The 24,695-nt window shown below is 41.4% G+C and overlaps 1 protein-coding gene across 5 annotated transcripts in view; it reads right to left on the bottom strand.

Moving 5' to 3' along the window:
- Positions 1–481: 481 nt before the first annotated feature.
- LOC141049846 (acyl-coenzyme A amino acid N-acyltransferase 1-like) overlaps positions 482–24,695 on the bottom strand; it is a 56,160-nt gene continuing 31,946 nt past the window's right edge. For 4 of the 5 annotated variants that reach the window (XM_073546673.1, XM_073546671.1, XM_073546675.1 and 1 more), the window contains 3 exons: positions 23,448–23,942; positions 18,488–18,690; positions 482–1,499 (listed from right to left, as the gene is read on the bottom strand). In XM_073546673.1, the coding sequence (XP_073402774.1) occupies positions 921–1,499; positions 18,488–18,690; positions 23,448–23,910 (1,245 nt within the window). In that variant the 5' untranslated portion in view covers positions 23,911–23,942 and the 3' untranslated portion in view covers positions 482–920. Of the gene's footprint in view, positions 1,500–18,487; positions 18,691–23,447; positions 23,943–24,331; positions 24,479–24,695 lie in introns of those variants that run through there. The other variant, XM_073546674.1, reaches the window with a different exon arrangement.

The raw sequence follows: 24,695 nt of genomic DNA, 5'->3' as shown, positions 1-24,695 counted from the left end.
ACATTTGCGGTCAGAAGACTGAGAATCCTCACAGTGCGTATTGTGTGCGATGTGAGGATTCATATGTCTGCAGTAACAAAGATTAACTGCAGACTTGTAGCCTAAGGCCGCACAGCCCCTTTTACAATGTAGATGAACTAAAGCTCACACAAACTGACAAGAACATTTCAATGTGCTAAACCTTTTGATCAAAATTTTGTTAGATATTTTCTTTGTCTTAATTGCAAGAAGCTAAATGGGGAGCCAGGTCCTGAGACCCCACCGATTGCTCAAAAAAGCCTATGCTTTCTGTTGTCGCTGTCCTGAGCTCTATGTGTTTGCTCAGCTGTACACTCCTGTCTGTTAAGCTGTGCACTTCAGGAGGCTTTTGAGCAATTGGTGGAGGTCTCAGGTTCTGGACCTCCACCAAACTACTGGCAATTGAAAGGACAAAAAAAAAATGGGGGCAAGTAAAAAAAATAGTAGGCAATCACTGATGAATTTTTACAGTCTGTCTCAAAGGCTGCAAGCATATATGTTATAATCTTATTGCATTTCACATGTCTAAGCCGGCATATGGTTGCCGGACATGTGAATCAACATGTCTGTATAGAGTTTGCTTCCGGTGGCTTTCCATCCATTCTGCTGCTCTTCTAGGTTCTGGAGTCAGATCATCACAGCATGCCCTCGGGGGAAGAGTGTGTGAAGGGTTGGTGACCATACAACAAATCTAGATCACGAAAGAGGCGGATTGGGTGGAAAATCACCAGAGGAAAAGTATTGAAAAATAGTAAATCACATGAATGGCAGCGAGATGTGGGCTTAGAAGCATGTAATGTAATGACAATTACAAATATATTTGTCTGCAGTTATAAAGACAGAAGGGAGGGACCATAATGTACTGGACATTGCCTTTAATAGATATTTGTTGGATTGGGGTTTTAGAGATTGCTAGATAGAGTCAGATGCTGCCGAAAAAACAACTGAATTTCTTTCCAGATTGCATTCTCAGCTTCACAATGAGGGATCACATCTCCACCCCATACGATCGGTAACTTACGGCCACGTAGATGTGAGGCCAAGCAAAAAGGGAATCCTGGAGGCTCTATTAGATGACCAGCTCCGGGGTAAGAGATCATTCTTCCATTCTGCCCTCCATGTTTCCTTATTCTAGATAGAGCCACTTCAGCAAAATATTTGCTGCTGTAATATTGATCAGCTTCCCCAGTGATAAAAAGGATTTGTCCTTGAGCTCTCTCTACCGGAATATACGAAGTAGGGGTCTCCTGATAAAACCCAGCCAGTTTCAGGAAACCCTCCGCAGTAATCACCATCTTCTCCTGCGCGTATGGTGCTCCTTTAATGAGAGCTTTACCATTATGATAAATTGTGCCACCATATACGTTGCAAGAACCATTAATGCTGACTGTAGCCCCTACTTGGGGTAAATAAGAAGCTACGACAAGAGCAATCTCTGCACCTTTCGAGACGCTTAAAATTCCAACTTTTGGCTTAGAAACCTAAAATAAATAAGATCAGAGACATTTAGTTCAATTTTTTGGTCCAAATGTTAATATAAGCTTTATCTTTCATGATAAAATCTCCCAGCACCTTCAACAAAGTAAAATTTCCATAAAGTTGTAGAAGATATGCTCTGGGATGTGAGTGTTAACTGTTTCCAATAATCTGCAGAATTCTGAATGTAGCGCTGGACTACTATACTTCAGATTGGTCTTAAAGGGCTATTCCTAGACTCATAAATGGGTTTTGTTGGATAGGGCTTATAAATACAAGCAATGTTGCAATGTACTGCTTATTTAAATTTTCAGCCATTTTTGAGATATTACTTTTCTTTTGTTTACAGCTCGTTGCCTTGGAGAACGACCACTGCTGCTAAACAGTAGAACATGTGTAGTGCTTATAAACTCTTCTCTATTGAGCTTGTAAGCACTGTTTTGAAACTGGACAAGTTCACTGTAGCACTGTCTTACCTCCTAATCCCGCACTGCTTCAGTGCACAGCTTACATACTGGATGGCAACATTGGTTGGTCTCCCAATCAGCTATAAACAAAAGAGTTACTATCTCAAGAACAGATAAAAATGTTAACAATCAGTAAATTGCAAAAGTGCTTGATTTTCCAATCACTATCTAGGAACATGGGAATAACTCTTTAAATCATACCAAATATTTCAGCTTTATTGCATAAGTCAATAAGGTATGTAAAGATAATACAATTGTGTTACTAATACCAAGTAATCCGAAGTTTAGGCAGGTCCACTTCTACCTTATGATCAACACAATGGAGATTTTTCTGGTGGGATGGTTGCCTGCCCATTTTAATAGATAAGCCAGCTCCCTTTTTGTCTTTGCACTGACCATGACAGCTGAAGGGTCTAACTTAGCTTTTAAATTAAACAGTCAAGTGCCCCCATAAGTAATGCCATCCCGGTAGAAGTGGAGCTTCTGGAACCACAGACTGCTGTTGACATCTAAAGATGGTAGTACCCCTGTAAATACAAATATAATGGTAATGTCATAATTTTATGGGAATACGTGTAAAGATTTTTTTTTTTTTTGAAGAGTGGACAACTCCTTTTACCCACCCCCTTTTCCAACATTGGATGTCCCGGTACATCCTGGCGATACAGTATAGCTTTTAAAATATGGCGATGCAAAAACTATTTTTCGTGAAAGTGTAAAATCTGGGGCTGAAACAAAATTTTGGTGGTAAAAATGTAATTATTCTTTCTTCATTGCCCAATAGTATAAAGGCACTTGTGGTGTTAATATAATCACTGCACCCTTAGATGAATTCATTGAGAGGTGTAGTTTGTAAAATTGGGTCACTTATGGGGGGTTCTGATGTTCTAACAACTCAGGGGCTCTTCCAGGTGGTTATGGCACCTGCAAACCATAAAAGCAAAATGAGTTTGAGGCTCTTTCCCTTCTGAGCTTTCCGCTGTGACTGAAAAGTAGTTCCCGATTACGTGAAGGGTATTGTCCACTCAAGAAAAATTGCACAACAAATCGTGAGGTCATTTTTTTCCCTTTTTTTTTTTAATTTAGCCCTTATAACAAATTTAAAAATTGTGGCTAAAGCAACATTTTATTGGTAGAAATGTAATTATTCTTTCTTCACCGCCCAATTGTATAAAATTCTACGAGGCACAGGTGGTGTCAATTTGCTTATTGCACCCCAAGATTAATTCAGTTGGGGGTGTCGTTTGTAAAATCAGGTTACTTATATATGGTTTCTGCTGTTCTGGGACCTTAGGGGCTCTACCAATGTGACATGGCACCCTCAAACTATTCCAGTAAAATCTGAACTACAATATGATGCTTCTTCCCTTCTGAACTTTGCACTGTGCCTCAAAATTAGTTTTCGAACAACACGTGGCATTCGCAAACTCAGGAGAAATCGTATAACAAATTGTATAATTCATTTTATCCTATTATCGCTTTTGAAAATTAAACACTTTTGACCTAAGCATCTTATCTTAGACAAAACATGGTAATTTTCCATTTACTCAACACAATGTTATACAATTCTGTGAATCTCTTAAGGGTTAAAATGCTCACTATACACCCCTAGAAGATGGTGGGGGTGTAGTTTCTAAAATTAGGTCACTTATGGGGCTTTTCGCTGTTTTGTCATGTCAAGGGCTCTTCAAAGTAACATGGCGTCCACTATCTATTTCAGCCAAAATTGCGCTCCAGAATTCAATTGGTGCTCCTTCCTTTAAAGCTTTGCCATGCACCCAAACAGTAGTTTTCTACCACATATAAAGTATCTGTGTACTCAGGAGAAAGTGCACAACAAACTGTGTGGTCCATTTTCTCCTGTTACCCTTGTGAATATGAAAAATTTGGGACTAAGGGAACATTTGTGTTAAAAATTATTTTTTTTATTTTAACAGCTCAATGTTATAAAATTCTGTGAAGCACCTATGGGCTGAAGGTGCTCACCACACCTCTAGGTAACTTTGAGGGGTGTAAATTAACATTTTCATTTTTACCTTCCACATTTTAATTTCTGTGAACCACCTAAAGGGTTAATAAACTTCTTGAATTTGGTTTTGAACACTTTCTGGACAATAAAAGCAATTGTTACCACCCACCTTCCGTGTCTCCCCTTTTTCCTTATAGATTGTAAGCTTGCAAGCAGGGCCCTCATTCCTCTTGGTATCTGTTATGATCTATGTGATTATTGTTATGCTGTAATGTCTATTGTCTGTAGATGTCCCCTCTATAATGTAAAGTGCTGCGGAATATGTTGGCGCTATAGAAATAAAATTATTATTTATTACTTTGAAGGGTGCAGTTTTTAAGATGTCACTTTTGGGTATTTTCTGTCGCATAGGCCTCTCAAAGTCATTTCAAATGTGATGTGGTGCCTAAAAAAAATAATTTTGTAAATTTTATTGGAAAAATGAAATATTTCTGATTAACTTAACCCTTCTAACTTCTTAACAAGAAATGTGTTTTAAAAAATATGCTGATGTAAGGTAGACATGTGGTAAATTTTATTTATGAACTATTTTGTTTGGTATAACTATTTGGTTTACTGTATAAGGGGCGTAAAAATTAGAAAATTGTGACATTTTCTTGTCAATTTTTTTATATTTTTATAAATGAACGCAAGCCATATCAACCAAATTTTACCACTAACATGAAGTACAACATGTCAGAAAAAAAATAACTAAGAATCACTGGGATACGTTTAAGCATTTCAGCGCCATTACCTCATAAAGTGACAGTAGTCAGAATTGTAAAATTTGGTCTGGTCAGAAAGATGAATGCAGGCTTTGGGGTGAAGGGGTTAACCCCTTTACCTCCAAGGGTGGTTTGCATGTCAATGGTCAGGCTAATTTTTACAATTCTGACCACTGTCCCTCTATGAGGTAATAACTCTGGAACACTTCCATTGGATCTTGTAGATTCTGACATTGTTTTCTTGTGACATATTGTACTTCTTGATAGTGGTAAAATTTCTTGATATGACGCGTTTATTTGTGAAAAAAACAAAATTTGGCAAATTTTGAAAATTTTGCAATTTTCCAACTTTGAATTTTCATGCCCTTAAATCACAGAGATACAGTACAGACCAAAAGTTTGGACACACCTTCTCATTCAAAGAGTTTTCTTTATTTTCATGACTATGAAAATTGTAGATTCACTTTGAAGGCATCAAAACTATGAATTAACACATGTGGAATTATATAAATAACAAAAAAGTGTAACAGGAGAAATTGGACAACAAAAGTTGTTTTGCAATTTGTCCTGAGTATGTTGATACCCTATATGTGGGGGTAAACCACTGTTTGGGCGCATGGCAGAGCTCGGAAGGGAAGGAGCGCCGTTTGACATTTCAATGCAAAATTGGCTGGAATTGAGATCAGACGCCATGTCGGATTTGGAGATGTGCCTAAACAGTGGAAACCACCCAATTCTAACTACAACCCTAACACATCCCTAAGCCTAATCCCAACCCTAATCATAACCCTAACCACAAACCTAACCCTAATCCCAACCGTAACCTAACTTTAGCCCCAACCCTAACACCAACGAGAAAATTGAAATAAATACCTTTTTTATTTTATTATTTTTCCCTAACTAAGAGGGTGGTAAACGCGGTTTGATTTGCCATTTATAGCGGGTTTTTATAGCGAGTTTTTATGTTTTCAGCTGTCATACCCTAAAAGACGCATTTTATTGCAAAAAATAGTTTTTGCATCACCACATTTTTAGAGCTATAACTTTTCCATATTTAGGCCCACAGAGTCATGAGGTCTTGTTTTTGGCGGGACGAGTTCACGTTTTTATTGGTACCATTTTCGGGCACATGACTTTTTTTATCGCTTTTTATTCCGATTTTTGTGTGGCAAAATGAACAAAAACCAGCAATTCATAATTTTTTTTTTTTTTGGGGGGGGGGCATTTATACTGTTCTGCATGTGGTAAAATTGATAACGCAGTTTTATTTTCGGGTCAGTACGATGACAGCGATACCTCATTTTTTAAAAATGTTTATGTTTTGGCACTTTTATACAATAAAAACTATTTTATAGAAAAAAATAATTATTTTGTATTGCTTTATTCTGAGAGCTATAACTTTTTATTTTTCTGATGATGGAGCTATATGGCGGCTTGTTTTTTGCGCGACAAGATGAAGTTTTCAGGGGTATCACTTTTTTTATATTTGTCTTTTTGATCGCGTGTTATTCCACTTTTTATTCGGTGGTATGATAAATCATTGTTTTTTGCCTTTTTTTAATGGTGTTGACTAAAGGGGTTAACTAGTTTGACAGTTTTATAGGTCAGGTCGTTAGATAATACTGCATATGTGTAGTTTTATTATTTAGATTTTTTATTTAAATATTTATTGATGAAATAAATATTGATTTTTTTTTTATTATTTTTTAAAATATTTTTACAATTATTTAAATTTTTTTTATCTAATTCTTATTTTTTTTTAAAACACAAATTTTATTTCAAATTTTCATAGACATTGCTTCATTTCACATGACAAGTCATTTTTCCAATAAACAGACAATAACTCAGCCTATCATCCTCCCTTCCAACCCTCCCCTAAACAAACCCTCTTCCTCTTACATTTTCAATGATCTCCCCTAGCAACTTCGCACACATGTTATGTCTAGACCCTTTGTAAAACACAGATTGCAAGCATCGCATTTGTAGAATATCACAACACATTTTTCATTTTTAACTCCTGTCCCAACCAGGACCTTACACCTCACCTTCATTAGCCACCTTCAGTTTCCCCAAATTGTTTTGGATTTCTTCCAGAAGGTACCATTCTGTATATTTAAAGGGCCTTACTATTCTCCTTATTTCCTCTTCATCACATTGTATTACTATGAAATGCCTCCATTTTTTAAAGAATTTACCCGTCAGGCTCTCCTTGTTCCTTTCCGCCTCCAGCTGTTCGATTCTGTGTAAAGATTTAATCTGTCCCATCACCTCTTCCACCAACGGCACATTTCCCTCCAGCCATTTGGACAGTAAAGCCCTCTTACCTATCATAGCCACCCCATGAAACAACTTTGGTAATTTGGGCCTCTGGTCCTCCCCTCCTCTTACTACCTGTCCCTTGTTCCTATAATGAAAGATCCACAGTAATGGATCCATTTCAATTTCCACACTCCCCACTATTTGCATAAATGTTTGCAATCTTTTCCAAAATTTCTGGCTCTCTGGGCATTGCCAGATCCCATGGAATAGGTCTGTTTTTGGCAATTTACATTTGGGGCACTGAGTCACTCTGTTTATCTGTTGTGTATTTGGGATGTTAAAACCATAGATTGCTCTATGCATCAATCTAAATTGAGTGTCCCTCCAACCTTCATTAATCACCTCCTTCCTCATCTTCATCCACCCCTGTAATATCTTATCCCCTGCTTCAGAGTCACCCAGTTGTCTTGCCCATGCTCTCCAGACTTGTTCTGGGCATATTGGAATCAAAACCTCCCTCAAAGCTTTATATAATGCGGAGATAGAATTCTCATGTCGGTCTTTCATAATAATTCTGTCCAAGTCATTCGTCCCCTGTTCCATTCTAACATCCCTCAGTTGTGACATTAGTCCCTTTTCTATCTGTTTGTATTGGAGGAATTGAAATGTGGATAGCCCGTATTTTGTCACGATTTCCTGGAATGTCAGCCATCTATTCTCCGCCTCATGTATTAAATCTGTCGCCCTTTTTATCCCCTTGTTCCTCCATTCTGAAAATAGTTTGTTGTCCCTTCCCGCTGGGAAATCTGGGAACCTCCATATATCAAGATGTTTGGATATTCTCCAAGACAGCTTGAATTTTTTCCTCACTGCTTTCCAGGCCATCACCGTATCTCTACATACCAGTGAGTGTTTAATGTTCCTTGGCATGTTGGCCAATGACGTGTGCAATAGTGCCCCTAAATCCCAGGGTTTACAAAATTCACTCTCCAAACGTATGTCAGAATGCCCATTTGTCTTCCTCAACCAGTCTATGGTGTGCCTCATCAGGCATGCCAAATTATACCCTCTAATATTTGGCAATTTAATGCCTCCTTGTTCCAAAGATTGCATCAATTTTTCCGTTTTAATTCTCGGTCTTTTCCCCCTCCATAGGAATGTCGAAAATGCTTTATTCAATCTATTTACGTCTGTGTGTTTCAACAACATGGGGATGGTCTGCATTGGGTAGAGTAACTTTGGAAAACACAATTTTCAAGAGATGATTTCTACCTAGCAAAGATAACGGTAGCCCTTCCCACATCTTCAATTCCCGTTCTATTTTCTGTATCAAAGGTTTGTAGTTTAATTCATATATCGATGCTGACGTACGTCCCATCTGTATACCTAGATATTTAAGATGTGATTTTGCTATTGGTATCCCACAGATTTCCCCCCTTGTTCCATCTGCTACCATTAGTGGCATCTTTTGCCCACAGAGAAATAGTATTTCACACTTTGTTCTGTTCAGTTTAAAACCTGACAAGCTCCCGAATTCCTCTGTTTTATCACTTTTGGTAGGTCCCTCTGAGGATTGTTCATGAATAATATGATATCATCCGCAAATAATGCTGAGTGCAGTCGTTCCTTCCCAACACTAATACCTTCGAAACAATCTCCTTCATTTAACAGTCGAGACAATGGTTCAATGGCAAGGTTAAACAGGAGAGGTGACAGTGGACATCCCTGTCTAGTCCCTTTGCTCAATGGGAAAGACTGTGACAGAAACCCAGGCGTCGCCACCCTCGCCTGAGGATTCGCGTACAATACTCCTATAAATGTACGAAAAGCACCCTCTATCCCAATATTATCTAGTACCGTCTCCAGCCATGTCCACCCCACGCTGTCGAACGCTTTTTCAGCATCAAGCGTGACCATGGCTGGACACTCCTCCTTTCGAAGATCCCTGTGCCTAATAGCATCCATTACCAACATGGCCCTCCGCACATTTGTCACCGCTGCTCTCCCTTTAACAAACCCCGATTGTGCCGGTGAAATTAAATTTGGTATTATCTCCGCCAACCTATTGGCCATCAATTTGGCCAAGATTTTAAGATCCTGGTTTATTAATGAGATTGGCCTATAATTTGCTGGATTGTCTAAATTCTTATCACCCTTGGGTATCAATTTTATGTACGCAGTGTTGAGATGTCCCAAAATTCCACATCCTCCCAGTATTTTATTATACATTCTAGTCAAAACCGGCGCTATCTGCTCTCTCATTTCTTTATAAAATTCCCCATTGAACCCGTCAGGTCCCGGTGCCTTGTGTACGTTCAAATCCCTTATTACCGACTGTACTACTTCTATTGTTATTTCCGCGTTCAATCTAGACAGCTCTTCCGAATTTATTTGCGAAAGTTTTATTTTTCCCAACAGATCACTTCCCCTGTCACCCGTCTCTTCCCCCCTGCTATATAATTTCGCATAATACTTCCCCAAAATCTCTGTAATCTCTTTTGGGTTTGAGGATTTGCTCCCGTCCGGTCTAGTCATATTAGTTATCAAGGTCATTGGTCGTCGTCCTTTCGCCAGATTGGCCAATAATTTCCCTGCTTTATTGCCAAATTTGTGTAGATCAACTTCCTGTTGTGATCGTATCATATCCTCTCTTTTCCCCGCCCAAGAGTGAAATTCCTGTCTCGCTGCCTTCCACTCCTCTTTCGCACTTTGTGTCTTGTTTGCTAAGTACCACGCGTATTTCTCTCTGAGGGCCTCACTTGCGTCTTGGTATTGTTTATGAGTATGCTTTCTAAGTTTAGCTACATGTCCCATCAATCTTCCTCTCAATACTGTTTTTCCGGTTTCCCAGAACAACATTACATCCGCCGCATGTTCACTATTAGTTCTGCTATAATCATCCCACCATTCGATCAGAGTTTTGGCAAATTCCTTATCTCTAAGCAAAAACGACGGAAACCTCCACAGATAATCTGTCCCCCTTTGTATTATATCAGTGATGTCTAAAAGCACTGGGCTGTGATCCGATATCACCATCTCTTCAATAACCACATCTCTAACCCTATGCATCAGAAATTGGTCAACCAAGATGTAGTCAATCCTGGACCACGCTTCATGAGGATGTGAATAGTGAGTGTACTCCCGGTCATTTGGATGATGCAATCTCCAGCTATCTTTCAGATTTGTGTCCTCCAAAAGCTTGGCCATTAAACCTTTAACCTCCCTAATCGGTCTACCATCATCCCTACTATATCTCTTGTCTTCCCCCCTTGAAACCACCGCATTAAAGTCCCCTCCAACCACCCTTTTGAGCTCTGTATCCTTTTCCAACTCCTGAGTGATGAAATTAAAAAAATAAGTTTGTTCATTATTGGGGGCATATATGTTATGTATACCAAATTCTCCCTGTGGACTGGAAAGCTTGATATGGATATACCTCCCTTCTTCGTCATTGGTCTGAGACACTATCGTGTGGTTGAAATTTTTGTTGATCAAAATCATCACCCCTGCCTTGCGTCCCACGGAGCCTGACCCAACTACTTTTCCCACCCATAATTTCTGCATACGAAAAAAATCTCCCTGGGGTAAGTGTGTCTCCTGTAATAATGCTATGTCCACTTTCAATCTTTTGAGGTGCCTCAATATCATCATACGTTTATGTGGTGACTTCAATCCTTTCACATTCCATGTCACTATTTTAACCATTATCCCAATTCCTCAAATATTTCAAGTCGCCATGTGGTCTTACATATGTGTGGTGTTGTGCTTCTTTCAGGCGTTCAGTACGTTTATGCCGTTGCATTCCCTGAACCCATCTACCCTTTCTGTAACCATTAACAACTAACAACCCCTCAACTATCCCCCCCTTTACAATCAAACGTCTCTGCACTCCCATTTTTTCTGTGATGCTCCTGGCTCCGCTATTCCCCCTCAGCCATTTAATTAAGAATTATACATAGCCTATCCCTCGTTAATTTGTTACCCAACTCACCCAGACAAGGCCTTCTTGGTCAGTATTCGAGCCAACATATAGCACCCCCTCCCTCCTCTCCCATGCATAGTATTTGTCATTACTGAACCCAGAATCCTTCTTCCCAGCGTTGTGAATACCTCAACATCTAACAGAGAAGTTTATAAAAAAAAACATATATAAATGCGAAAGAAGCCCGATCCCCCCAGATATTAGTACTCCCCTACCCCTACCCCTCAGAGTAAGCAAAACCCCAAGATCAATAGCATCTGGAGAGACGAGAGTAACCAATAAAAAGAGGCCACTTCAACCCCCACTATCCGCCAACCTCTCCTCCCGTAAATCCCTCAGTTCAGTCATCAAACCCACTCCCCAGAGTCTCTCTCAAGGCACTCCCCTGCCCTGGTTTCCCGACTTGTGTGGCGGCGATCTTTGTGCCTTAGGATTCTCCATGTGGGGCTCCTTCCTTTCCTCTCTCCTTTCAGTCCATTCATTCCAGCCCTCCTCCCGAACCTCCCCCTCCCTCTCCCCATATCGACCACCCCTCCTCTCCGGAGATTCACTTGTCAGGTTTCTGTCCTCCATCCATCTCTCCGCCTCTCTCAGGTCTTTTGTCACAAAAAAAGATCCATTTCGTTTTGTCACTCTCAGAAGAGCAGGATAGAGTAGCTGAAACTTTATCCCCTTGTGGTACAGTGTAGTGCATATCTTGCTGAAGGACTTCCTTTTCCGGGTGACCTCTGCCGAATAATCTCCGAAGATCAATATTTTATGTTCTTGAAGAGACAGTGGGGTCCTCCGTCCTCTAAATGCTCGCAACAACTCTTCTTTGTCCTTGTATTCCAAATATTTTATTATGACTTGGCGTGGTCTGGCTGATCCAGTCACCCCTGCATTACCCTCCTTCCCGTTCGCTCCCCATGCGCTCGCGTTTTCTCTTACAGGGCCCACTCTGTGCGCTCTTTCCACTCTGCATCTGTGTGTCAGGCCCAGCGCCTTGGGAAGCTCTGCTTCGCAAATGTTATCCAGCTGCCGCATGGTTATTGATTCCGGTAACCCCACCAGTCTTAAGTTGCTTCTCCTGGAACGGTTTTCTAGATCTTCCAGTTTGTCTTTCATAGCCTGGGAACCCTCCTCCATCTCCTTCATTTTCCCCTTTAACGTTGTCACCTCATCCTCTGTGTAAGATAATCTTTGTTCCAGCTCTGCCACTCTGGCTCCCTGCTGTGTGACCTGTTCTTTAATGGGGGATAGCGCCACCCCCACCATGGCCTCCAGGGACTCCTTTATCTTGTCCGCCAGATGTGCTGCCACTGCTCCTGCCAGGCGATCATAATCTATGAGCACGTCCGCTAACTGACTGCTCTGCTGGGCTGCCGGCTGCTCATGCTGCCTCCTCCCCCATCAGGCTCTGCTCACCTCCCTGCAGACCGCTGTATCCCGCGTCTGCCCCGCCCGCCGCCATTTTGTGATCTCGTGCTGCGTGATCTTCCCCAGCAGCTCCTGGCTTTAAGTGCTTGCCGCCGCTCCGGAGAAGGTACCGCTCCATATACCGGCGTCTCCTACTCCTTGTCCCTCACTTCCCGCTGTCTCCCGCAGCCTTGGGGTGGTCTGTGTCGGTCTTTGTAACTGAGGGGAGTGCGGAGCTCTGTCTCCTGCGTCCTCACATCACAGCGCCAGAACCGGAAGTCCTAATTCTTATTTTACACTGTGTCCCATTATGGGACACTCATTTTATGCAGGCTGATCGCTTCTATAGCATCCAGAGCTGCATGCTATAGAAGCTGTCAGCGCTGCATGGATTTCTCACTAACCTGAGAGACTTCCTGACATCCACTGCCATGGTGTGACCACTCTGTGACCTGTCTCTAACCTGTGTATGACTGCTCTGCAAGGGTCTTTGCACTAGCTGAGGATTCCTACAGAGCGGTCATACTGCTGGATCTCCTGCTGTGAATCATAGAATCGTAGAGTTGGAAGGGACCTCCTGGGCCATCTGGTCCAACCCCCTGCTCAAAGCAGGATTCGCTAAATCATCCCAGTCAGATGTCTGTCCAGCCTCTGTTTGAAGACTTCCATTGAAGGAGAACTCACCACTTCTCGTGGCAGCTTGTTCCACTCATTGATCACTCTAACTGTCAAGAAGTTTTTTCTAATATCTAATCTGTGTCTCCTCCCATTCAGTTTCATCCCATTGCTTCTAGTCTTTCCTTGTGCAAATGAGAATAAAGTTGATCCTTCTACAATGTGACAGCCCTTTAGATATTTGTAGACAGCTATTAAGTCTCCTCTCAGTCTTCTCTTTTGCAAACTAAACAATCCCAAATCCTGCAACCTTTCCTCATAAGACAGGGTTTTCAGACCGGTCACCATTCAGGTTGCTCTTTTCTGAACTTGCTCCAGTTTGTTGTCTTTTTTAAAATGTGATGCCCAAAACTGGACACACTATTCCAGATGAGGTCTGACCAAAGAGGAGTAGAGGGAAATAATGACTTCACGTGATCTAGACTGTATGCTTCTGTTAATACATCCTAGAATTACATTTGCCTTTTTTGCTGCTGCATCACACTGTTGAGTCATATTCAGTCTGTGATCTATTAGTATACCCAAGTCTTTTTCACATGTGCTGTTGCTTAGCCCTATTCCTCCCATTCTGTATATGCTTTTTTCCATTTTTATTGCCCAGATGCAGTACTTTGCATTTTTCCCTGTTAAAAACCATTCTGTTAGTTGCTGCCCACTTCTCCAGTTTATTTATATCTTTTTGAATCCTCTCTTTCTCTTCTCTAGTATTAGCTATCCCTCCTAGCTTTGTGTCATCAGCAAATTTAATCAGTTTACCCTCAATTCCTTCATCTAAATCGTTGATAAAGATGTTGAACAATACAGGTCCCAGGACAGAGCCCTGTGGTACCCCACTTGAGACATTTTTCCAACTGGATGTGCAGCCATTTACGACCACTCTTTGGGTCCGATCACTAAGCCAGTTATGAATCCACCTAACAGTTGCCTTGTCCATTCCATACTTACTGTGCTGGGCTTTGTGGTGCCACAGCAGCCTGTGACACCACAATCCCTGCTGAAAACAGAAGAAAGAAGAGAGACTACATCTGTAAGCGTTGATCTCTGCCTGATCTCTCTTTATCCGCAAAAATCACAGAGGCCTCCCAAAAACGCTACTTGGGTAGATGCTCAGAAGGGGTGACAGCAGAGCCCAATGTAGCGACCACCAGCTGGTGGTCAAGGACAAGAGGGATGTCCTTCTCTTGACCACCATACACGGTGATGGCAGCGCCCTCAGCACTGTACGGGGTACATCTACACAGGTCTGCAAACTAGACTGTGCACTGGGGTACAACAAAAACATGAGTGGTCTTGATCTCTCTGATCAACTCCTCCAACCGTACAGTGCTTTGAGAAAGGCCAAGGTGTGGTACAAAAAGCTGTCCGTGCACATCGTACAAATGGCAATGCTCAATGCTTTCCTGATGTCACGATGTGCACGTCACACCGATACGTCGTACCTTCAGTTCCAGGAAGTAGTGGTTAAGGCCCTGATATTTGGCACTCCGGAAGGAGCAGGCCCCAGTACTTCCAGAACTGAAGGTGCTTGTATCGTACCAGGTCAGCATTTTCCGGAGGTGGTCCCGCCAACTGTAAGAAAAGGTAAGCTGCAAAAAAGGTGCCGAGTGTGTTACAAAAAGGGAATATGCAAGGACACCATCTATCAATGCGACACCTGCCACAAAAAGTCTGGGCTGTGTATGAAGGATTGCTTCAAATTGTACTACATCTCCATGCACTACTAATTTACTTTACAGGAAACAGTAGATTAGTCCCAAAAAGGGGGCACATCTACATTTGTTCCTTGGGGGTCTAGTTTCCAAAATGATGTCACTTGTGTGTTGTTTTTTTTACTGTTTAGGCACATCAGGGGCTCTGAAAATGGAAATAAATAATAATCTTTATTTTTATATAGCGCTAACATATTCCGCAGCGCTTTACAGTTTGCACACATTATCATCACTGTCCCCGATGGGGCTCACAATCTAAACAATTTTTTCCCACATATGGGTTACCAGCGTATTCAGTACAAATTGGTCAACAACTTTTGGGGTCCAATTTCTCTTGTTACCCTTGGGAAAATAATAAGTTGGGGACTAAAAGATCATCTTTGTGGAAGAAAAATAGGATTTTATATTTTCACGCCCGGGCATTACAAACTTTTGTGAGACACTTGGGGGTTCAAAGTTCTCACCACAAATCTAGATAAGTTCCTTAGTAGGTCTAGTTTCCAAAATAGGGTCACTTGTGGGGGGTTTCTACTGTTTAGGCACATCAGTGGCTCTGCAAACGGAACATGACACCCGCAGACCATTCCATCAAAGTCGGCATTCCAAAACGTCTCTACTTCCCTTTTGAGCCCCGACGTGTGCCCAAACAGTAGCTTTCTCCCACGTGGGTTACCAGCATACTCAGGACATATTGGACAACAACTTTTGGGGTCCAATTTCTCCTGTTACCCTTGGGAAAATGAAAAATTGGGGACTAAAAATCATTGTGAAAAAAAATAAAAAATTTCACGCCCGGGCATTATAAACTTTAGCGAAACACTTGGGGGTTCATAGTGCTCACCACACTTCTAGATAAGTTCCTAAGGGGGTCTAGTTTCCAAAATGGGGTCACTTGTAGGGGGTTAATACTGTTTAGGCACATCAGGGGCTCTCCAAACACGACATGGCGTCTAATCTCAATTCCAGCCAATTTTAGTTTGAAAAAGTCAAATGGCGCTCCTTCCCTTCTGAACCCTCCGTGTGCCCAAACAGTGGTCTCCCCCCACATATGGGGTATCAGCGTACTCAGAATAAATTGCACAATAAATTCTGGGGTCAATTTTCTCCTTTTACCCTTGGGAAAATAAAAAAAATGTTTGCTCAAAGATCATTTTTGTGAACAAAATAAATGTTCAATTTTTTCTTTCACTTTGTTTCTGCTCCTGTGAAACACCTGAAGGGTTAATAAACTTCTTGAATGTGGTTTTGATCAGCTTTGAGGGGAGCAGTTTTTAGAATGGTGTCAATTTTGAGTATTTTCTGCCATACCTTTATAGATCCCTTAAAAAATGGCTTTGTAAGTTTTGTTGTAAAAATGAGAAATTGCTGGTCAACTTTTAACCCTTATAACTTCCTAACAAAAAAAAAAATGTTGTTTCCAAAATTGTGCTGATGTAAAGTAGACATGTGGGAAATGTTATTTATTAACAATTTTGTTAGACATATTTCTCCGTTTTAAGGGCATAAAAATTCAAAGTTTGGAAATTGCGAAATTTTCAAAATTCTCTCCAAATTTCCATTTTTTACACAAATAAATGCAAGTTATATTGAATAAATTTTACCACTAACGTGAAATACAATATGTCATGAAAAAAAACATTCTCAGAATCGCCAAGATCCGTTGAAGCGTTTCTGAGTTATTAGCTCCGAAAGGGACAGTGGTCAGAATTGTAGAAATTTGCCCGGTCATTAATGGGCAAACCACCCTTGGGGGTAAAGGGGTTAAAGTGACGGGAGCGGTTCCTGACCACTCATGGCACTTAGAGCCGGGTGTCAGCTGTGAGAATCAGCTGACACCCATCCGCAATCAGCCGCGCTCCCCCCGTGAGTGCGAATGATCGTGTATGACGTACTATCCCGTCCATGGGCATTAAGACCCAGGGCACATGGACGGTATGTCATATGTCGGAAAGGGGTTAAAGAAAATTCTTGTTTTTCCCTCTAAAAGCGGACAGTTTTCATCCTCAATACAAAATCATGTACAATCATGAAAAATATACAGTACCGGGCAAACGTCTGGTCACACCTGATCATGCAATGGTTATACGTTGTTCATATTGGAATGTGCACATTTTGGATTCAGTCTGCAGGCAGCAAAACCATGTAGTATAGGCACACATATGGTAAAAAGTAGTAAAGAAACACATGTGAACCAAACCAAAATATGTGTTCCTTTGTTGTTTTGATGCCTACAATCGGAATCTACAGTTTTCACATTCCAATAAAAACAAAGAAACCCTTTGCATGAATGAGGGTGTCCAAACTTTTGACCTGTACTGTATATTTTAGTCATTTCAAAAATTCTGAAGTTTGAAAAGCGAACAAAAAAATTGCAGGAAATGGCAATGTGGCTGAGAGTTGCCAACAAATTCATATTAAGATTTGAGTCCTCAGTGGTTGATACCTCTTAATGGCTAACTGAAAAGATGGTAAATTGCAAGCTTTGGAGACTACTCAGGTCTCTTTATCAGGCATAAGGTCCCGTTACATTTAGCGATGCACCAGCGATCCCGACAACGATATGACCCGGTCAGGATCGCTGGTGCATCGCTAAATGGTCGCTAGTGAGCTGCCAAATAGGCAGATCTCACCAGTGATGCAGCAGCGGTCGACACTTACCTGTCACACGCAGCGAGGGAGACGTCTTCCGCCCGCGTCCATGGAGTCGCTCGTCGGCGCCAGCAGGAAGCCGACGACGAGAAATGGACCAGGCCGATCTCGTGTGATCAGCGATATCCAGCGGAGTGCTGGGTCGGAGGTAAGTGTCACATGTAGCGAGATCGCTACCGATATCGCTGTTGCGTCACAAAATCGGTGACGCTTTAGCGACATCGCTAGCGATCTCGCTATGTGTGAAGGGGGCTATAGACTAATACAAAATCTGAAGAGTCACATATTTATACACAACACAGCACAGAAATAATGCAATAGATAAGATAAATGACATGAAGAATTATCAGTATGGGAGAGGGATAAACAGTGTTGGCTGTAAATATTGGAACTGTTGATAGATGAGGAGTGTAAACGTTTTATTGTCCTGTGATTGAGGCCTGGTCCATGGTCTTGATGTCCCCAAATAGTTTGAAGAGCACATTCCATAGTTGATGTAGAAAGGCATTAATCCATGCGACATATTCATTCCTGCACTGACTGTGTCAAAGGGTCAAAGGTTGTTATAAGTTTATATTCCCAGACCTTTCTGTCTCTCTTAGTGCTGCTCAGAATTTGTTGCGGTCTCTATGTACCGCAACAAGTTCATACAATTTACATCAGAAACGTGATGTAGATTATGATAGAGATGTGCTCCAGTACCATGGATGCGCACCTTTTTAATAAATTTTGCACATCTCCATTACAAACTTCATGAAGGCTAGGAAACAATATCAGTGGAACCACCCTGGAGTTAAAACAAAAAATCTGCAGTGATCATACTCATGTGAGGAGACTGAAAAGTGATGATTTAGTGATGACTGAGGCGATAGAGTCTGGGGCTCCTTATATAATGTTTAGATGTCTATTAAAATTTCCACCCTGTCCTATCAGCTCACAGTGTGGAGAATATCCCCATCTGTTCTGCTACTGTAAGGGACATAAGGGTAAGCCCTCTTTTCAGAACTCCTAAACAATTCAGTAATGTCTCAAAGTTCTACTTACCCAAAACACTAATTTTTCTCTCTTCAACCATCAATGAAACTGAACCTTTATATTTGGCTAAAAGTGACATTTCATACCTTGGGATGTTTCAGAAGCAGATCTGCAGCTTCTTCAAAATATTCCAGCTGTAGTTTTTCAAATGATCGCGGTAAATCAGAATATCCATAATATGCCAAAGCGAGCACCACAAATCCACGGCTGGCGAGGAGACTAGCTCTGTATTCAGCAAGGCCCCCAGCTCCACCAAACAGGTCAATGATACCGGGGAATGTTCCTTTGTCTGTTACAGCATAAAATACAAGAACATAATTTTGGGGTTCTTACTATTTTTTTCAACTGAGTTGAAATTCTTACATGAGCAGAAATAAAGTGTATTTACTAAAGGAAGAAAATAAAATCATTGGATGAAAATATTAACACCGGTTACAAAAAGTTGAGCAGATAAAGTGGTTTTATTAAAATAAAGTGTATTTCTTGCATATTTACAAGTTATGCATTTTATATTTGCCTCGTGCATTTATAACTCACAATTTTGTGTTAGAAAATGGAAACATTGAATTTAATTCATTATGACCAGCATTGTTCACGCCGGCCTTGATGAGGGGGGGGGGGTTGATGTTCAAGTCAGACACCCCTGACTCATGAGAAGGCGTACACCTCTTCAGGGAGCTGGGAGAAACCAGTGTTAAGATGCCAAAAGTCAAAAATTTAGGCACAACTCCGAGTTGATTCTAAATATAGTGAGGTAAAGCTTTGATGAATGAGGCGTATTGTTTACGTTTAGGGGATGAGAACCTATCCTAAAGATATTCTTCTACTCTAGGTACTAATTTAGATGTCAATGTTTTGCATGCAAGTGCTATCCATGTTTTTCATGGATAGACCTCGTACCTATAATAGTGACTGGGGCTGTTCACAAGTCCGTGATTTCTCACGGACCAAGTGGTCTCGCAAAACACTTAAGTGTCCCATATTGATTAGAGTGTCAGATCAAAATTGTCAATTCAATTCTATGGGTTGATGAAAAAAAATCAGATAGTACTCAAATGCCAACCAAGTGTGGTCTGATTTTCACAGACTGCTAGAAAGAAGGTGTAGAATTTATTTTTTCCGCATATCGGAAAAACTGTTAAAAATTAGACTACACTTTGATAAAGCTCAAATAACACTCTGCTGAAGACCTGATCACTGATAAAATTTGGTCTGTTTTGCTTTTATTAATGTAAAAAAAACTGACAACTGAATGAGGCCTTAGTCTAGGTTCCCACAATGAGTTTTTTTATGCTGTGTATTTTCAGAAAAAATGCATGTATCCTACTTAACTTAATGGGTGCCGAAATGGTGCAGAAAATCTACAACATCCAAAACTCACCAAAAGCTCATCGTGCGAACCTAGTCTAAGGCAATGTTCACACGATCAGTATCTGGTCAGTATTTTACCTCAGTATCTATAAGCCAAAACCAGGAGTGGGTGACTAAATCCAGAAGTGGTGACGTGTTTCTATTATACTTTTTCTCTTATAGTTCCACTCCTGGTTTTAGCTTACAGGTACCGACTTAAAATACTGATCAAATACTGAATTTGTGAACGTGGCCTAAGGGTGCATTTACACCACATGATTATAAGGGACAAGCCCTTCGAGGAACATTTATTTCCCCAAAAATCAAGCAGTGTAAACAGGATGCTGACGAGTGAGAAAAACACTTGCTTGTCGGGTGAAATTAATTTTAAGCTTCTTTAAAAATCTTTATTCTCAGGAGCAGATCATCCTGTTTAAACAGAACATGTGCTGCCGAGAACAATTACAGTCTGTGTATACAGGATGGTCTATTAATAATTGTACTGTGTGCATTGGAAGTGTGGTCTGCCTGTCTGACAGGCTACTAAATCACTACCAATTGCCTTCTATGGAGCCGGTGGGAGATTTTTTTTACATCCGTGGGTCAACTAGAGAAAATAAGCCATATGTCACTGCAAGTTCACATTGGGAGAATTTTCCCACTGCTGCGCTTATCCACAAATCCAACGCGAATCAGTAGCAAAATTGGCTTGTGTAAAATATGGATTTAACAGCACACTGACCTGAGATTTCATTACTACTACATTGAAAGGTGTTCAATCTATGCTTTCATGGTGCAGATTTCACAATCCGCTTGGTGTGTCAATTAAGGTTTGTGCACATAGAGATTTTTTAAGAGATTCTAGAACAGAAACTGAGCAGAAACGCTCAAAATTCTACAGAAAACTCCATATAAACTTGGAGTTTCTGCTCAGTTTCTGTTGCAAAACCTCTGCAAAAAGACTCAGTGTGCACATACCCTTACTGCATGTGGCTAAAATTTCTTAAAATCTCATCCACATGTCTAGGAACTGTAAGCAGATGTGAACTGCAAATCTGCAGGCAAAATCTGAATAAAATCAGACTCGTGAAGACATTAAATACACTGACAAGAACCAGAAACCTGAAAAATTAATAAAGTATATCAGAAATAGTCATAATACTTACACAATAGTTAAAGACAGGGGCATAAAGATTGTGGTCACACAGGAGGATGCCCATCGACCCCAGCACATACTTCAGCTGGATGTGCGTAAGGCCGGCAGCTGACATTGGTGAGCCAGACATAGGCGTCACATGGCAGTGACATTATATGTTGCCATAGCAGGCACGCCGGTGTCAGGTGCCGGCCTCTGAGCTGGCTACAGAAAAGGACGCTGCAAGTCAAGGGAACAGAGGAAGGGGAGAATAATTTTTTTATATGTAGACCATACCATACCAGAAAGGGGGCAAGGGTGGAAGGACATTTATACCAGGATGGGGGACATGTATACCAGGGAAGGGACCCATAATGTGGGACATACAGTATGTACCAGGATGGGGGACATATATAACAGGAAGGGGCCCATGATGGTAGATATATATACTTGGAAGGTGCCCAGAATGTAGGAGATAGAGATATATATAATATGTGACGTCCGTCTGCGAGTCTGGGCTGCAGTAAGACAGCACCCCGAGCAACCCCGATACCCTTTACCCCTATACAGGGATCTGGATTTACAGCAGAGCCCAGGAGGTAGCTGTCTGAATAAGAGCAGCGGACCAGAGCAGGACGGTCGCTAGAAAGGGGTTAAAAAATGGGACCAAAAGCGTAGTCAGGAATCCAAGTCTAACCAGGCGGGCAGCAGAGGTACAAAAACGGCGGATGGTAGCAGAGTCAAATCCAGGCCAAGGTCAGAGTCATAAACCGGGAGGGAGGCAGAGGTACAAATCGTTAGGCAGTCGCAGCGTCAAAAACCAGGCCAAGGTCAGATTCGTAAACCAGGAGGGCGGCAGAGGTACAAAATCGTCAGGCAGGAGCAGAGTCAGAAATCCAGGCAAAGGTCAGCATCAAAGATAGCAAATAAAAAACTAGCACACTGGGGAAACCAAGACTATATCTGGTGGCCTGCAAGACAGGCCCCAAGGTATTTGAAGGATCAGGCTATCCCTCACAGGTTCACAGTCTGATGATGTCATTTGGACCGCCCCCAGGAGCAGGCCAGATGGTGATGCACCAACTCTTTCATGACTGACAGAGGAGCGGAGCCTGCTCCCACCATATGCCTGCGCAGGAGCCCCTTCTCTGTCACCACCACCCACGGGGGAACCACGGTGCCTCCTAGTGGCCGAGGCAGGAACAGCCGTCCCCGAGTCTGACGGCGACGTGACCGTCCGGCGCCTCCCAGTGGTTGAGACCGGAACAGCAGTCCCTGTATCTGACGGCGACGTGACAGTCCGGCGCCTCCCAGTGGCTGAAGCAGGAACAGCAGTCCCTGTGTCTGACGGCGATGTGACAGTTATACCTGAAAAGGGCCCATGATGGACTGACATATATCCCTGGAAGAGGTCCAGGATAGAGGACATTACTACATAATGAAAGGGGTGGGGCAAGCATGTATGTCTTTAAAGGATTTAGTACACCACAAGGGACCATACATCTGACCACTGACCAACATGTCTGGGGGAGCAGGTCCAAGTTTTGTATCAGGGCCCATCAAACTCTAGTTACGCAACTGATCAATTGTGTTGTTGAGAACTAAAAAAACATGTTTTTTTCCTCCACAAACTGTGCGGCACCTCTGTGCAGGTTGTATGTGATCTTACAGGTCATCCCTATTCACTTAATAAGAGCTAAGCGGAATATAAGGTACAACCAATAGACAGGACTGAGTGATGCGATTTCTGGAAGAAAGCAGCCAGTCTTTCTAATCCTAAAAAACCCTTTATGATGTACCAACTTAAAATTGTTGTTTACCTCTGCATATATTTTGGGTTAAAAATAATTATTTTACTTTGGTTAATTATAGATATTGCACCTTTTGGCTTTTACAGGATCTTTTTTTCTCTGCAAACTCAACTTTTGATGTGGTCTGTGGTCAGAAAGGAGAAAGCAGAAATGAGCTCAGAAAAAGGCTAGAGTAACACAACCATATATTCCAGCATTCGAGAGATTCAGGTCGATTATGCAAATCGGGTGTGACCTAGGAAAAAAGCCGACATGAGCACAGCCCCATAGAATAACATTGGCCCACGAATGATCCGATGTCTTGTCAGATCGCACTCGGACCAAAAATACAGCCATGTACAAGAGTCCAAAGGCAGATAAGAGTTAGAAGCTCCCCTATTGGACTGTGAGTTCACTGACCGATGCTCATTTAACCCATTCAACAGCCAGAACTCACTGTGCAACATACACGCTATTGAAGCCAAAGGGTGCAAATTTGTAAATGAAACCCAATTCCAAAAATAATTGTTTGCCAAAATATATGCAGTTAGGGGAAAAAAAAAAATTGGCACCAAAAGTGAACAACTTGTAAAATCTATCGGCTTAACACATGTCAATATCAATGACATTTTATTTGCTATTCTGTATTATACTATAGAGGATAAGAAGCCATTAAACATGAGAAATTAGTAGTCAGATGAAACATGGAAAGGAACGTAATCCCTGTGCATGTAAAAATAGAGCACAGCTTTTATATTATTATTTTTTTACCTGTAGGACAAAATAAAGTGCCTCTTATCTTCCCTTCTTGGATCACTGTTCTTTGTATTCCTGGAGCCATATGCCATCTCGTACATGTCTTGGATAGGGTAGGCTGTGGATCAGCATAAAGTCCTAAAGCCAAGCTATCGATCAAATCCACTGTGTATTGGAACGGGCAATTTTCAACATCTTTTTTCATAGGAGTTTGAAATGGTTTTAAAGGTTTCAAGGACCACACTAGACCCATGGGATGTACGCCTTGGTAGGTTCCTCCGACTGCAGGCGTTTTATCCAAGCTTACTTCTCCTAGATTATCAGCTTCATAGAACGCCCGTGACTGGAAGAGTTCACCCTTGTCATCCTTGAGTGTTAATCGAATAGTCACTTTTTGGGAAGGTTGGAGTCCAGTCACCTTAATAAGCATAGGCTCATCAGTCAAACCATTCTCAGGAACGACAGTAAGGTGGGCCATTTTTGGAAGATAAAAATTATTGCAGATAAAACCTTTAAAAAAAAGAAAAGACAAAAGTGAAGTATTTCCAGAATATTCAGAAAATAAAGAGGTTGTCAACTCATCATCATCCACTTAATTCTGATTTAATAGAGAAGGATTTTCTGTTGAGGATCCTCACTTCTTGGACTGAAAGGTAAAAAAGATCATCTCTGATTCTGGAGGACCTATCTTTAATTAGATGGACTGCCATTAATTTGAATATACTTTTGATAATGCTGAATTTCTCCTATGGTGGTACTGAAGGGAAATTGAACACATATTGCCAGAATTCATCACCGATTACAGTGCCTTCATGTGTTCCTAGCAGTTAGACTCTTTTGAACTATTTATTTTTTTCTTATGGGCCTAAGAACTTGCAGATACTGTAGTTGCTAACTACCTGCCTGTTGTGCAAAGCGCCGATCTCTGCCGGCACAGAGCGGTCAGTGAGCTGCCACGAGGAATTTCAGAGTCCCATACTAGCAAAATGTTTGTTTTCCTGTGAGTCACCGCCCAAGCTCCATCCCAGCTCCACCTCCTACACTTGAACCTTCCACAGTCCCACCGCCCACACTTGGAAAAGCTCCACATTTGTATCACATTTTCAACAATCAAACATCAGTTTGCATCGAACACCATATCACATTCATAACCTGAAGCTTTTGTTTTGGCCAAAATATTTTTTAAGTCGCCACCACAACAAGATAGACTCTATTCGCTGGGCCCTACTCTACCCTATTAAACATTTCTTAAAATATCCAATA

The sequence above is a fragment of the Dendrobates tinctorius genome, unplaced genomic scaffold, assembly GCF_039654945.1.
Source record: "Dendrobates tinctorius isolate UK_male_01 unplaced genomic scaffold, ASM3965494v1 ptg000150l, whole genome shotgun sequence".
NCBI lineage: Eukaryota > Metazoa > Chordata > Amphibia > Anura > Dendrobatidae > Dendrobates > Dendrobates tinctorius.
The sequence above is the reverse complement of the archived record's forward strand: the minus strand, read 5'-3'. Positions and strand labels throughout refer to the sequence as shown.